Source organism: Manacus vitellinus, unplaced genomic scaffold, assembly GCF_001715985.3.
Source record: "Manacus vitellinus isolate BGI_N305 unplaced genomic scaffold, ASM171598v3 scaffold_73_pilon, whole genome shotgun sequence".
Taxonomy (NCBI): Eukaryota; Metazoa; Chordata; class Aves; order Passeriformes; family Pipridae; genus Manacus; species Manacus vitellinus.
Window position 1 is genome coordinate 1380541 of NW_021940773.1, and position 15483 is coordinate 1396023.

General features: G+C 39.1%; 1 protein-coding gene across 1 annotated transcript in view; it reads left to right on the forward strand.

Moving 5' to 3' along the window:
• The window catches only part of FAT4 (FAT atypical cadherin 4), a 130213-nt gene that overhangs the window by 82890 nt on the left and 31840 nt on the right, over nucleotides 1–15483 (forward strand). Inside the window, exons 8-9 of the mRNA XM_029964532.1 lie at nucleotides 10501–10681; nucleotides 13994–14244. Of these exons, the coding sequence (XP_029820392.1) occupies nucleotides 10501–10681; nucleotides 13994–14244 (432 nt within the window). The remainder of the gene's footprint in view (nucleotides 1–10500; nucleotides 10682–13993; nucleotides 14245–15483) is intronic.

Sequence of the window (15483 nt, forward strand, 5' to 3'; positions counted from 1 at the left end):
AACCTGACAATGTAGCTGTATTGTTTTTTAACACATTTGAAAATGTTTCCCTGTTTGGGGTGACAACTAAAGGACAGCTGTATTTTTTTGTAATGTTAAGAAAGTCTTGAGACTCAACACTATGTGAGATTTATGTGACTGGCTTGAAGACATTTGTACTCATCCTGTTTTCTTAGCAGACACTGTATGTCTGCTTAACATGGAGTCTACAGTGTAAAAAAATGTTGCCTGAAAAGAATGATTATTATTTTTAAAACTAATTTAGCTCTTGTTAAATTTTGGTACTGTCAAAACAAACAAGCAACTCACAAATTTCAGTTAGAAGTATCCTGTCCTCCATGCTATCTGTACAATGTCTAAATATACCCATCACTTCAGGCTTCAGTGAGCTAAATGAAGCTGATGTGTGCTTACCTTGCTGCTTAGCAGTTTACAGAATGATTGCTCTCTTCTATGGTCTTGTTTTATGGCACAGCTGTTTCAAAATGAATTTTGGGTTCTGTCCCAGCTCCATTTATTTCCTTGTCCTTATGGAAGCTCTTCCTCATGTCAGTGCTATCTATTTGAGACTAGTTTTACTGGTTTGCTATTTTACTAGTTTTATTATTTTTGCTCTTTTAATACTGGTCCTAAAACTATTGTTTTAGTAGTTCTGCATGACTTCTTAATTAATTTCTAAATCGTGCAGCAGGAGAACTGAAATGGCGACACTCATCAATGAGTTCATAGTGTTCATGTTGTCTTACCATCATCTAAAATCAGGAAAGAGGAGAATTGAGGGTGGCATTTTGTGGTTGTGGGAATCTAATAGCAGGGTCTTACCCTACCACAGAGCCTAGAAACTGTTAGCACTGATAAATTTTTCTCTAGAAGGCAAAAGCTCCAAAACCTGGGTTTATGTCAAAGTCAGTCTGATGTCCCCTAAAGAGTAATTGTCAGGGAAGAGAGTGTATCTATGTCTATATGATATGACACATTTACTCCCCAAAGGAGATGAGGACTGATGCCTTAAGCCCCTAATGGTTTTTTTATTTTTCTAATATTGGTAAGCCTTTTAAGTTTTATAAGTAGGTTTTAAAAGCAGCAACCCCCCTCTCCTTTGTCCCTTGTCCCTTTCCCTTTCCCTTTCCCTCTAACACCCTTGTTTACACATTCCTTAACCCTCTTACCCCATTCTATGCTCCTTATATCAATCCTACTCCTGAAACCAGTAGAACTGTTTAGTCTTTTGTCAAGGCAAGGCCCAGATTGTAGGCAGAACAGCATATCAGGGCCTAAACCACAGAATAGGGTCAAGAATTAGGTAACTATGTACCCTTTGTGCTCTGAGGGGATGAACAGAGGGTCCCGAAATGCACCCCAGACCCATTTTCAGGGGGTGGACCCGGGGCAGACCAGAGTAAAAACCACAGGGTGGACACATCTGGGATTGGATGGATGGTATTATAAAATGTAACATCTCAGGCACGGCCTGCGTGTGTCTTGTAACATCTTTGCCTTGGGATAATAAACCCTTTCTTATCTCACCCCTAATTAACTGCTCCGGAGATTTTTTTCAGCACCAAAATACCACGGCAACAGGACTTTAGCCCATCCCTTCAGAGAACTGCCCTATGAGATGCACAATACAACCCCAGAATACCATTTCAGGGATTTAGTCTTCTGTTTGGTCTTAAACTTTCATTATTAGATCACTATTTTCAAAATAGTCCAGTGATAGTCTCTGGACTAAATCCAAGTGAAAGGTTGGCAAAGGGCTCAGGTTGGCCAGCTCAAGTTGAAATAACTGTGAAAACAATGAAAGATTTTCAGTCAGGTTAAAATAATGCATAGAACTTCAGCTTTTAAACCAACTCAAACTAGTTTGGGAGGTATATGTCTTTGGAAAAAAAGGTTCAGGTACATTTATTCATGTTTGGGAGACAAACTAGAAAATAATGCTTAATATGTAAGATTTGGTAAACAATCAAAATTTTCAGAGAAGAAAAGATTTTCTGTTTGTAAATTTTCAGGTGTTACACTTTCTCTCTTATTTCTTCATTCATCCCTCTTGCTCTGATTAGTTTGGAACTTTTAAATGAAAATTAATTTTAAATTACTGTCCTTTTGCCTACATCTTTTCTCTATGAAATTCCCTTTTGAAGGTGCTAATGATTTGACTGAATGTAATCTCTTTTGCAGAAGAATACCTAGAGTAGTTGTTATGCTGTGCAGTTCATCAGCCTTTGAGAAATACTGAGATTTTCCCAGTCTTGGTGATCTTAAACCATTTTTTAAATTAAGTGTTACACCTTATAAATTGTAAGTCTACTAACTCAATCTTCAAATACAATTTCAGGAAGCCTTAATTGCAAGGATAAAACAAGTAAAACATGCACATATGGTCTGAACAGTTATCCTGCTGGTTAATCTTCTCTATTTATACAGGGTGTTTTTAAAGCGTAATTCAAAATTGTGCATTACAGGAATTTCGCTGTGGGATATTCAGGAGTCACAAGCCGTCAAAAATTTGCCGTAGTCAGCAGTCCCTGCAGGAGCCAACTTTTCTGTTTTTTTTTTTTGTTTACAGCAATAACTTATAACAAGGAGGAGTAATTTTGTGGTTTTAAGAAAATATTTTCTTAAATGGCTCTGCCTTTCTTTTAGGTTGCAGTTCCTCTTTCTTGAAATCTCACTTGGCTCACAAGAGGCCTTGGTGGAGCACGTGGCTATGCCCACCCTCCCACATGGGCACAGATCATAAAATGGTTTGGGTTGGAAGGGACCTTAAGGCTCATCAAGCAGGGACACCTTCCACTAGACCAGGTTGCTCCAAGCCCCATCCAAACTGGCCTTGCACACTTCCAGGGATGAGGAATCTACAACTTTTCTGGACAACCTGTGCCAGTGTCTCACCACCCTCATAGGAAAGAATTTCTTCTTTGCACTGTTATAACCAGTCATTTGCTAGGTGTTGGTATGAACATTATATTCAGTGTTTTCTGTAAATGTTCTTTTTTTGAAATGTATTTGGTAGAAGGCAACTTCTTACTCTGGAAATAAATGCATTTCTGGCTAAGAAACCTGCGGTACCTGTGTGTCATTTCTGAGCACCATCTCTGATGACCTGTACCTTTGATGTTAATAGATGACAAGTGTGTGTCAAGGGGTTTATGGCACCTGGAATTAATGCTTGTGCTTTTCGTGGAAGGAGAAGGAAACCTGACGGCCATGAGGCTCTCACTGCCATCTGCTTATGTCAGCATCCCTGTATCCAGCTTACACCATGGGCAGCAGAGCAGGCATCTTCTAACCTTTCCTTTGTACATTTTAAAATTTACTAGACAAAAGCAACCCTGGGAAAAAATTATGAACAGGAGGAATATATTACCTACCACTTTCAGATGTGTAAATGATATTTATGATAACATGTATGTGCCAAGAGATTATTATGTGGAACAGCCTGAAGTTGTGATAAATATATACTATACTTTTGCTTTATTGCATGTGTTTTGTTCTCAGTCTGTGTCTCCTTACAGTAAGTCCAGCTCTGTAACAGTGCTACAGCATTTTTTTCCTCTCTCTGGGTAAACAGCTGCAGGTAACTCCTCCTGGTCAGAGGAAGAGAACGAGGATAGGAAAATGTATATATACACCAGAGGACTTGAAACTGCCTCTGTGTGCCTGCAAGTCCCATCCTTTCAACAGCATATTAAATGTACTCCAATGTAATGTTGTCCCTGTTGTGAAGCTCCAGAGCTTAATGAATTCATAGGATGAAGCCAGTATTTTGGTATCCAAATTTAAAACCCATGTGGATAAAACCAGATGAGAGATCCAATCTTGCATCACTATTTGGGACAAGGTTTTCTTTTACACTCTCCAAACAGGTGTGAGCATCTGTGTTTGTGCACATGCATCAGAATGGACATGTCATTACTTGAGCAAGGTTGAACTCCGGTCTAGTGATTAGTTTTATTTTTTCTTTACTTTTGATGTTTTATGTTCTCAAATCTAGTTCTGCTTTCTCCCAGCTTAGTTAGACTGCCGGATGAGGGATGATACTGACTTTTATAATATCTGGTGCAGTATGGAAAATCCCTTTTTTTTCTTGTTATATAGTCCTTGCAAAAGTACAGATCTGTCCCAGTTGTCTATCTATTCCCTTGGGGTTTGAAGTAGAAGTTCTGTTAAATCACCTTTGGCAACAACTGCTACTTTGTGCCTAAATATGAGAAATATGACACACTCAGAAATTTTGAAAATCTGAGTTCCTGCATGGTCTCATTCACCAGTCACCTACTGAACTGAGAGAGCAGGGCTTTCTTCTAAGCTTGTTATTATCTTTTTTTATTAGCTACTTATTTCAGCTTTTGTCTCAAAATAATCTAGACTCACCAGTTTTTTTAAGACTTAGCATGGAAGCCTGTGGTGAAAAATTGAGTAAGAAGAAAACAAAGCACAGTCAACATACCCAGCCAGGATGAATATTTGTGGTGCAATCTTGTAAAAAGAACTACTTCTTTTTCTCATTTCACATGCGCAGTTACTTTTGTATTCTTAGAAAATAAGTTAAAGTCAGCCATGTTCCAAATCAAGCCTTGTGTGCACTAAAAATTCAAAGTGTAATGGAAGCTAGTTGCATTTTCATTTAATCTAGCCTCATATTTATTTTAAAACTCACCAGTTGTGTGAGGCTCAGCACACTCTGTTTGCATTTAAATGCATTTAGAAAGATTGGCCACTTTATTGTGAGAAAGGCCTTGTTTACTTGAGGGAAAAAGTTAATGCTCTGTAATAACACATACAACTCCTAGTCCTGGGACTCATTCACTGAGTGTTTGACTGGAGAAGTGAAATCCGCTTTGTTGCAAAGCAACACGTTTCAGTGAGGCAAAAATTCCATTTCTGTTAAATCGTTTCCAATTTTCGGGATAATGATGTGTTTAATTTACCGCAAAACATGGTAAACTGCCTGCAGTATGAGTCTTGATTAGTCATTTAGATTCATTTTATTTAATTTTAATCCTTTTTTTTTTTTTCATTTTGGTGAAGTGTATCTGGGTTTTTTGCTTAAGTTTGTTGTTAGTTTTCTAGCATATTATTTTGATATTTTAATGCTGGTGAAAGCCTTTGAGTTCCTGTTTTCTGAATGATCATTTTACTATCTGCTCTGCTAACCATGGTGCAGACAGGACCCAGAAGCCATTAAAGCTTCAAACAATATGTGGATGGTGTGCTGAACACGTTCTCCTATTTCTAATTTCTGCTGTGAGCCACACAGTACCACACAGCCGAGATAATTTCCAATAGCATCATCTTTTCCTGAGCTTTGTTGAAAAACCTAAGTTCCTTCGCAAGTTTCCTTCCATGGTTTTCTCTTACTACTTCAGTCTATGTACTCTGATCATTCCCCACTCATCCTGGTGTCCTACTGCAGTGTGGAGAGCTGAACATGTACCGGAGCAGACGGTGCCATGTGTTTGGGATTACAGGCAGCCAAAACATCTTACCTTCCCCATTCCTCGGGACAAGGTGGATGAAGGTAGCACGTGGTGCTCTCTTCTTCCAAGGTGCATGTGTAGACCAAGGTGAAAGTGAAAGCAGTCTTTGCATCCCTTGTGGAAGACTTTGTAGCTTGGAAGCATTAGCACCAGTTAGGGGAATGAGTGACTTACGATGAGTTCATCCAAAAAGGTTTATTGTCCTCTCTTTGCTGGTTATCCAGATGCGGAAAAGTACAAATTGTCAGTTTAAATGGTATTTCTCCCTCCCTCTCTCTCTCACCTTCCTGCATTTTGTTTCCTTTCTTCTACTTGTGTTGCTGCACATGGCCATTATTTTTCGTCCCCCTTCTCCTGGACGGAGAGAGAAAAACATTGAAAGGGCTTGTTATAACTTCTAAACTGACAAATTACAAATATCATAATATTTTCTGTGGTGATAAGCCACAAACAAGCATTGGTGAATGGGGTAGGAAACCTGCTCATAGTTCTTTGCCAGTCCCATCTTGCTGGGACAAGAGAGATCCTGCCCCGTACTCCTGCCTGCCTGACCCATGTTCCCCATGCTGTTTCTTCATGTCACTTCCTCAAATGTCCTGTGCAGAGACAGGGACCACAGCCCAGCACTGGCCAAGCCTAAGGTGGCCTCTCATAACCTCCCTCTGTAACTCACCCTCCACCGTGGGCCTCTGGGGAGCAGGCTCCCAAGGTCTGCTCCTTCTCTTCATCCCCAGACACATGTTTACTTGCAGATGTAAGCAAAAAAGCTGAAATTTTTGGAAGAACATCCGTGGGAAGCAATTTTCCTCCTGAACTCAGTGTTACTATTTTGACACTATCCCAGGTTAATCTTTATGTCAACAATGACATTTGGACATTTGTAGGACCGTCTGCTTAATATATATGTACTGCTGTCACCTAGAAAATAAGCTGTTCAGTTCACAGAAACAGACCACTCTACACAGAGATGGGATATTCGTAATAATAAAAATGCATTAATGTCATAGTCTTTTAAATTTTAAAGGTTTGATATGCACTGAACAGAAACAGTCAATCTGATCTCTCCCATTTAGTTCATGTAGTTAACTTTATGGTCTCTAGTTATTCATCATTTGATGGTTCTTTCACTCCTCCGTCCTTCTAGAATTTTTTTTTTCCAACGTGTATCCTGACCCTCTGTGAGATATGGTATTTTGGGATTTGGAAAAAAAACCTACTAGTAGTATTGCACTAGAGAAATACTCTAAATGAGGAGTGTCTGACAAAGAAATAGTTGCTGCTTCTGAGAAATAGTTCAGACTATCATGAAAAATTATAGAAATTTTAATGCAAGTTCACTAAGGGAAAAGTGTCTGTTTCTTTGTGGCTTTAGCTCTCAGGGCTGTTTGTAAGAGTACTCAAAGGCTTGTGTGGCTGTGTACAACAATTTTAGATAGGTTGTAACATGCCTGGTTTAGTAAAAACAGTTTGGGGTCATCTTGAGTGTTTGGCTAATATTGCAGAATTTACACAAAATTTACCACACTTATTTATGCAAAATATTAAGTGCAGTTTGAAGAAAATAAGGGCTGATGCTGTAGCATAATAAGATAACTGACTTGGGGAAGATTTGCTATCGAAGCATAACTAAGAAATCTGGGAACTCAGCCTGACCATGGAAACTAGTTCTCTCACCACAAATATGACATGTACATTTTATGAAACCTGCTTATTACCAAGGGCCAAATTCTGTGGTCCTTATGCAAGCACAACTTTCACTGGAAGTTCACTGAGGATGGTAGAATTTGGCACTGAGCTATTTCTTTTCCATTTGAAATTATTCATTTGTAATTTCCTCTTCTTATATTTCTCAGTAACTGCAGAAATGTGAGCTAGTCTTTTAATTTCAAGTGAATAAAAACTTTGAGGACTCTCTGTAAAATTGCAACTTTATTTTTTGGTGTAATAGAATAAAGGGGTAAATTTGTGGACGTGATATTTTACTTAAGGGGAAAAAAAGCGTATTTGGATAACTACACAGACAGGAAACCAGTGTAAATACGTGAGTTTTTCCATCTAAGTAAGATGAGAAAGGTTTGGGGGTTTGAATTGGAGAGCAGTGTCTTGGGATGTTACAAACAGCTGAATTTATATAGGACTTGCGGAATGTTTCTGTGAACACTATGCAGCCACAAGCTAGCATTGAATGAGATCTGGGTTACTTATGTTACCCCAGCTAATTTTGTTAGTATGGCACTCAACCATGGCTGGTTTATTCACTTTGAGGCTGATACATATGTGCCCATACTGCACTATATGGTGCCTTGTAGACACTTCCAGGCAGGAAGTGGAATCGGAGAATGAGGGCATGGAATATATAGGGGGCTGAGGCAAGGGCTGGGGTTTGACGCTTGGAGTGTTTGTTTGTTTGGTACCCTTCAAATTCAGATTCCTTGAAGAGGAAAGAGAGCCAGGGCTGGTGGGAGTCAAATAGTTGGGTCAAAAGCTGCTGATGTCAGTGTGATCCTGAGCAGGATAATATCTATAGTCCACAAGGAGCTATTACATCTGGCATCTCTTTTGGCTGTTTTCATTAACTGACCAAAGATTCAGTAGCCATGCAGAAGGAAGAACAAACCCAGCATTTTGCTGTTGATGTCTGTCCACACGGTACTTTGCCAGCAGATGTGAACATGTTCTTCCCATTCTCCCCTTTCCATCAGCCCTGTGAACGTAGCTGGTGCAGCACCAAGCCCAAGCTCTGGGTCAACCTGCAGAGCTGTGCTGGAGCCAGTCCCATCACCCCAGCCTTGGGTTACCTATGGAGTTGCTGCCACTTCCATTCATTTTTGTGACTAAATTGATAGCGTGAATTTTCCAGCGTTGGCTTTGTCACAGCAAATACATTTAAAACAAGGAGTTTCAGGTTTTAGCTGTGAGCTAGCTTTCTTTTCCAGACTGAATTGCATTACTGATGCTCTTTGAATGTGACTTACCCAAGATTAATTTCTGAATTATGTATAAATTGTTTAATCACCTGTGAAACTTAACAGCCTTCAACCTTTCATTTCATTAACTCTGAGATGAATGTCAGTAAAATGTGTTTGGAAGGCCAGAGCTTGATGACACACGCAGCAAACACCGCCGAGGACTCTCTTTCGTTTAGTGCAGTAATAATAAACACTTCACAGGCAATATTTCAGCAATCAGGAAAACTTCTGCAGGATTTTCTATCTATATGTGTTTGGCTAAATGACAAAATGGGGAGGGGAAAAAAAAAGGGCTAAAAAATGAGTCAGACTTATTGCCTTAATGTAACCCTCCTGGCTGAAAGTGTATTAATTGGCAGAATGAATTACCTCAGACTCGAGCAGAGAAAGGCCTCTATTGTGTGCGACCATGATGTGAAACCTACACTTGTGGCTCGCGCGCTCTTTCCTCGGCATCGCGATCTTTCCCGTCTGATCGGCATGCTTCAAATTCAGCCTGGTGATATTTATAACACCTTTCAATTGGAAGCTCTGTCATTCAGCCCATTTGCACATTAAACCAAGTTGCTGTGAAGCATTTTGTGGTGGAAAGCCTCCTTCCCATGCAGAAGCTGCTCACAGCTTCTTCCCAGCAATGCAGTGTGGTGCTTCTTCAACCTGCAAGGGTTAACATGTGGGAAAATGGGTCGTTATTTCTTCTTTTATATAAGAGTTTTGTGTTTGGAGCCCTTGCCAGGAGCAGATGAGACCCAAGAGCAGAGCCTGCCTCCTTCCCAGCCCGAAGGTTGGGTCCAGCAATAACCTTGGATAGCAGTGACCCAATCATCTGCTGGGTTGGAAGGACGAGGGCGGTCACACAGGGCTGCCTGTGTTCCGTCAAATGACAGCTCCATGTAATATGTTTGCCTCACAGCAAGGACTCGACCACTATCTGGCCCAAAGCATTTCATTATTGTCTCTTTTTTCCCAGTCCAGCAAATGTTAAATTGTATCTGGTTTGAGATTGAAGGGGAAAGAGATGCAATTTTGGGTAAAACAGGCATGGTCATCATCTGTCTTTTGAGTAAAAGGGGCCATAACTCATGCGTTTATTCTCTGCTATCACTTCTTCCTTCTCCTTCCCATGTATTAAAGAAAGGAATAGTCTCTTTTTTTCAGGGACCCTCAGTGAAGAATTTGGTTAGCAAAAGATGTCTTTCTGATTCTTGGCTGAAAAGAAATGTAATGGACTGACAAAACTAACATGAACTTGTAAAACTCTTCATTGTCTTTTTTTGGATTTGACAAAGGAAAAGCTTAAGAGAATAAATACAGAGAGATTGCACATGAATAAACATGCTATTTCTTGCTCATTGCTGCTCATCGGAGTTAAGTTTAGAATAACGAGGAGGATGAAAGCCGTAGGTTAAATAAGTTCAGTCCAATTTCCCGTAAGCCAGTATCCCATCAGAGTGAGCATTATTTGCTGCTATAGATGGTTGCTTCTATGGAGAAAATGAGTCTGAACAGGGCTGGAGACTGTGCAACCCTCTCACCCACTCTGAAAAGGTCTCCCCGGGTCAGGGGTGCAACCGGCAGTGGAAAAGCCGTGCGGAAATCTGTGTTTTGCCACAGTTTCCACTCTATTTGTTCTGCGGATAAATAAATTGAGGGCTGGAATCTTCACATCTGTCAGTGTGCCACCTTTGAAGGTCTTCTCGCAGAGAAATAGGAAAGTCAACCACATCTTCAAACTGGTCCTAATTGTTACAGGAAGGCTGCTGAGCAGTTCCAAGACCATCTTTTTCCACTGAGCTTGTATTACAAAATATTTCTGAAATTAGATGGAGCAAGAAGAATAACAACTTTTTTTTTCATCTTTCACAACTTGTACTTTATGTCAAGATGACTTTGAAACAAACCTGACCCTGTCCTCTATGGTGAACTGGCTTTCTTGCTCTGTGAACTGTGACATGCTCGAGTGCTCAGCTCTAAATCAGGGCTGGCAGACCTTCGATTAGCATGCTGGTATTTGTAACCTCTGGCACTTTTATCCCCATTTCCCACAGGATCTCCTGCCCTCACTGGCACTGGAACCATTGCTGTCACAGTGGATGATGTCAATGACAATGTCCCCACGTTCGCCTTTAACATGTACTCTGCCACTGTTCTGGAGGATGCTCCTACAGGGACAGATATTTTGCTCGTAAACTCCTCGGATGCTGATGCTTCTACAAATGCTGTTATTAGGTAGGTGTCTAACACCAACATGCCTTAAAGCTGTAAGACACAGTAGAACGGATGTATATGTGTAACTAAATTATTTTGGCAAATCTGTCTTTTTATTGTTTAGGCTTTTAGAATTATATTAAGCACAAGTAGAGTTGCAGGGTTATTTTAATTTTTTACTAAGTGAAAAGCAAACGAGCTTAACTAGCACCTGCACCCACTACCTACCTTGCTGCTGCATTCACACCTTTTCATGTAGTGAACAATTTTCACTAAAAACCAACAGGCTCCTTGAGTAAATTTTTGGTCAATTAATGTCTTCAGTTTAACATGAAAATTGCACACGGTGAGGCATATGACATTCAGAAAAACAGTAAAAAGCTAGAATTTGGCATTTTTGCTCTAAATTCCAGCTCTTTTGCAGAGCTCAGTTGATGGAACTTAGCTGGGCGCTGGGCTGAACACTGGCCATTCCCAGTGTCACAGACAACAGTAATGAGGATACTGAGTGGCAGTGACAAGCCTAAGATTTTTCCACTGAGGACTGATATGTTGCAAAATGGAATGCAAAGCAGATTTGTATTAGTTATTAATCAGAAGGACACATAGGTAACCTTATCACATTTAACTGTTGTGGCTGCAAACATCACTGATTCCAAACTTACAAAACAGGATATAAAAGCAGATTCTGTATTTACTTTTTTGTTAGTTCACCTGAGTTCATTCTTCAAAGAGCATAAGAATGCCACTGTGGTTGTCACTTTTCCCCTAAAGAAAGGAAGTAAAATAAAACAGAACTATGTTATGGCAAAGCAATGTCTATAAAATACTCTAATATTTTCTTTCAAACTAGTTACAAGCCAAAAATAGAAACTTGATGTTTAGGAATCTTTAGATATTTGAAAATCATCCAGAATTACCATTTTTTAAATTGTGAAACAATGAAGCTTTTAATTTTATTCCATCTTAGTCTAAGAAACTATTTCTGGCAGCTCCTTTAGAAAAAAGAATTCCGTGCAAAGCATGAATGATTGTAATGATTGTGTCCCGTAATCAGAAATTATCAGAGTGCTCTCAGATTTCTTTACTGTGCTTGAATTTCTTTAGTATCTCTGCCATTAGTCTTTGTCATTCACTCAGTACCTCATCATAGAATTAGTTGATAAAAATACTTTTTCCCTTCATAAGTAGCTATTAAAAAATTGTTTTCAGGTTTTGTTTTACACTCTTTAGACTCAGGAATAGACTTTGTTTTTCTTGGACAGAATTTGTCCAGATTCAGCATTTAAAGTAGATCTTAAAATATGACTGGTATTACAAAACTGGTGAAAGCCAGAAGAACCAGAACATAAGGTCATCTTGTCAGAGGTGTTGAACATTTAGAATTCCTTTTCAGTCTTTTTAGACTCTGTTTCAAAATGAAACCTTTGGTTTCCAAGAGTGCACAATCCTTAGCTAATATTTTCGTGTAAAGTCAAAAAATGTTCTGTGTTTTGCAAGAAGTGGTTAATGTGCAAAACTGTTACCTGTCCATATATACTGACTCTTTTCCTCTTATTTCTGGTGATAACCTGTGGAGTCATGAAAGGAGGGTGATGAGGTTGTAAATGGCAATGCACACTTGAGCTGTCTTGTTAAAGATAGTGCAGATAAGAGGGGTCAGCACAGACAAATAGTCAAAAGGCCAGAATTTAAGTGCTTAGATCAAATTCCTTTTATACCAGTTGTCACCATTAGAGTCGCAGGCAGTTTTTGGTTTGGGTTGGGTTTTTTTGGGTAGAGTTTGGATTTTTTTTCTAGTTTTATTGAGACACACAGTGTCCAGTTGGTTTGCATGCAGTCATACTCAGATATAATTCAGAATATCTTATGAAAAATTTAGTTTCTTTATTATTTCTTTGGGGTTTTTTAAAGATTTTCATAGTATCTTTCCCGTGCTGAAGTTTCAGCCATTATATATATGTGGAAATACAGAAGAGAAAGTCTCTGTCTTCTGTAACACCTCATGCAGGGTTAAATCATTGCAAATCACAGATGAAATGTGCCTGTGCTGCTGCTATTTAGGGAGATTTAAGTGGTGCTTTAGGCTTTGTGCACATTCTTTCCATTTTAGATGCACATTGCTATGGCTGGAGAATAATTACATATGGCCATCATATTATATCATAATTAGGCAATTAAAGTATGCTCGTGGCATTGTGCAGAGATTAATGACTGAACATGAGAAGTTGCCACAGCTTATTACACAGGCTGGCTCTCAATCCTCTTGGTACAGCTTCTGGGCTGTGTTATTGCTGTCATAACCTGTGCTGATTTTAAAGAGGTGAAGATAGGAATATTAATCTCTTTCATTAAAGCCACTTTCTTCTGAATCTTTCATAGAATCATATACCTCAAAAAAGTTGCTACTGTGCTTCTCTGAAGGAGCAATGCAAACCACAGCTGTGTTGGGTTATGATGTTGAATGTGAGAATTGTTCATTTCAGCTATTTTTTGTTTCCATTGTTTTGTCAAAAATCTGTTATCTGAATTAATATAAAATGTAATATTAATAAATTACCTTTAAAAATACAGCCCACTGCTCCACCATATCTTTGAGATTCATTCTGTATGAACAAAAACTGGATAAGCATTCCAAGAGAAGGAACAAACTCGCTGTGCTAGGAAGCCAGAGATAGCCCTGCAATAAGCACACAGTCAGTTCTTGTCAAATCACACTGTTGCACGCACTCAAGGATGTGGGCACATACATATACACCAGCCAAGGGTTAAATTCTTATCCCAGTTAGTCTCTATTAATGTAGCTCTGTTAGTAATTTGCAATGTATTACTATGAATTAACATTGAAATATTGAACAGCAAAACTTGGCTTAGTATCAGGAAACAATATGAATTTTAAATCCTCATTTTATTTTGTAAAACTGTCATACTTTCATTTCAGAAAATAATATTTTTTCTAGTTACACGCTGCAGATTCAGTTAAGAGGTGTGTCAGCTGTTTGGAGTAACACTTACTGCGTTAGCTCGGGGAAATCAGTACTCCAGCAGGCAGTTTTGAGAATCCGTCTGATGATATCTCCAAATATCAAAGGACCCAATCAGCTACTTATGTATTAGAAATCTGTGTTAAGCACTATGCTTGGAAATCCCCAGAAATGTCATTTCTGACAGGCCTTGAAATATGGAAGAGTAAAAAAGTGAAGACAGATACACAGTCAGAAGCAAATCTGACTGTCTATTGATGCCCATCAGCATGGTGGTCTGAAGAATATAGCAAATGGTTACTTTGAAATAATAATCAAATTTTTCTTCCTTGTTTTTCCTTTCAAACAGCTATAGGCTTTCTGGTGGCAATTCACAATTCACAATCAACCCATCTACAGGACAAATCATCACCAGTGCCCTCCTCGATCGAGAGACAAGGGAGAACTACACTTTGGTGGTGGTGGCGAGTGATGGGGGCTTCCCCAGGGCTCTCTCCAGTTCCACCAGTGTGCTCGTCTCTGTTGCTGATGTGAACGACAACCCACCCAAATTTCAACACCATCCCTACGTCACCCACATCCCATCACCTACCACCTCAGGTAACCTGATGAGTGGCACTGCTTGGGATACTTCAGATTGTGTAAATATAGAATGGTTTGGGTTGGCAGGGACCTTGAAGATCATCTCATTCCAACTGCCCTGCCATGGGCAGGGACACCTTCCACAAGACCAGGTTGCCCCATCCAACCTGGCCTTGAACACTTCCAGAGGTGGGGCATCCATAACTTCTCTGGGCAACATGTTAATGAAATGCAAAGTTGTGCCACAGGGTATGTTTCTGAGATGTTCCTCTGCAACTGTTTTCCTGGTATTATCTTCATCTTGCATGGGAAAAGAGGAATATCAAGGCTCAATATATCACCTACAGTTTAGCAATCTTTTTTTAGTGTGTTCCTGCCGTCTAAATTCAGTTATGTTCCTATAGTTATGTAAAGCAGATATAGTGTAAATGAGCACCCACTCTAACAAGTGATTAAATTATTTTACCAGGGTTAGGAAGACTATGGCCTCTTTTTATTTCAGAAAGTCTCTTCTGTGTGTTGATGTTCTTTTTCTGCCCTGAGAAATTTTTCAAGAGGATTTTGACAACTTCTTCTAGAAAGGCTGTGTCTGTATCACAGATGTTAACTATGTTGCTTTCGCTTGAGCCAAGCGGTGAGGTAAAATAAAATAAAAGTGAAGCCACGCAGAAACCTTCCTTTTATGAAGCCTACACACAAATTAACGTGACTTCACTCAAAACAACAGTTAATTTCTGATTTAGTTTATATTTAAACAAGCCTAATAAATAAATACATTACCAATGGGTAAGTCAAAAATACTAATATTTTCTATTTGCTGAATTGGCATTTCAAGAGGAAAGAAAGGAGAATATGTATATTTGCAGGAAGATGGAGAGAATTTAGTGAAAGATTCTCCTATTTTGAGAATTTTTTCCAAGGTTTAAAATGAACTAATACCAGGACCTCTACTATCTCGGAACAGTAAAAGGATTTTATAATCTTATCACTTTATTGCCACAAATTCACCCAATTGCAGTTGGAGAGGTTGACTGTGGAAGTTGGCAACGCTGTGTTTTCACGTGCTTACACATACATGGATATGTGATGCCTGCAAAGAGGATTCCAAGACAAATGGTTTACAAAACAAGTTTTCCTTTAAAAGAAAAAAAAAAAGGCTTATTTCCATGTCTTGGTTTTCTCTCTAAATTTAAAACAATTGCAAATACTTCTCCTTTTTATGGAAGAATGAATTTGTTTACAATTCTTCCCTGTTTC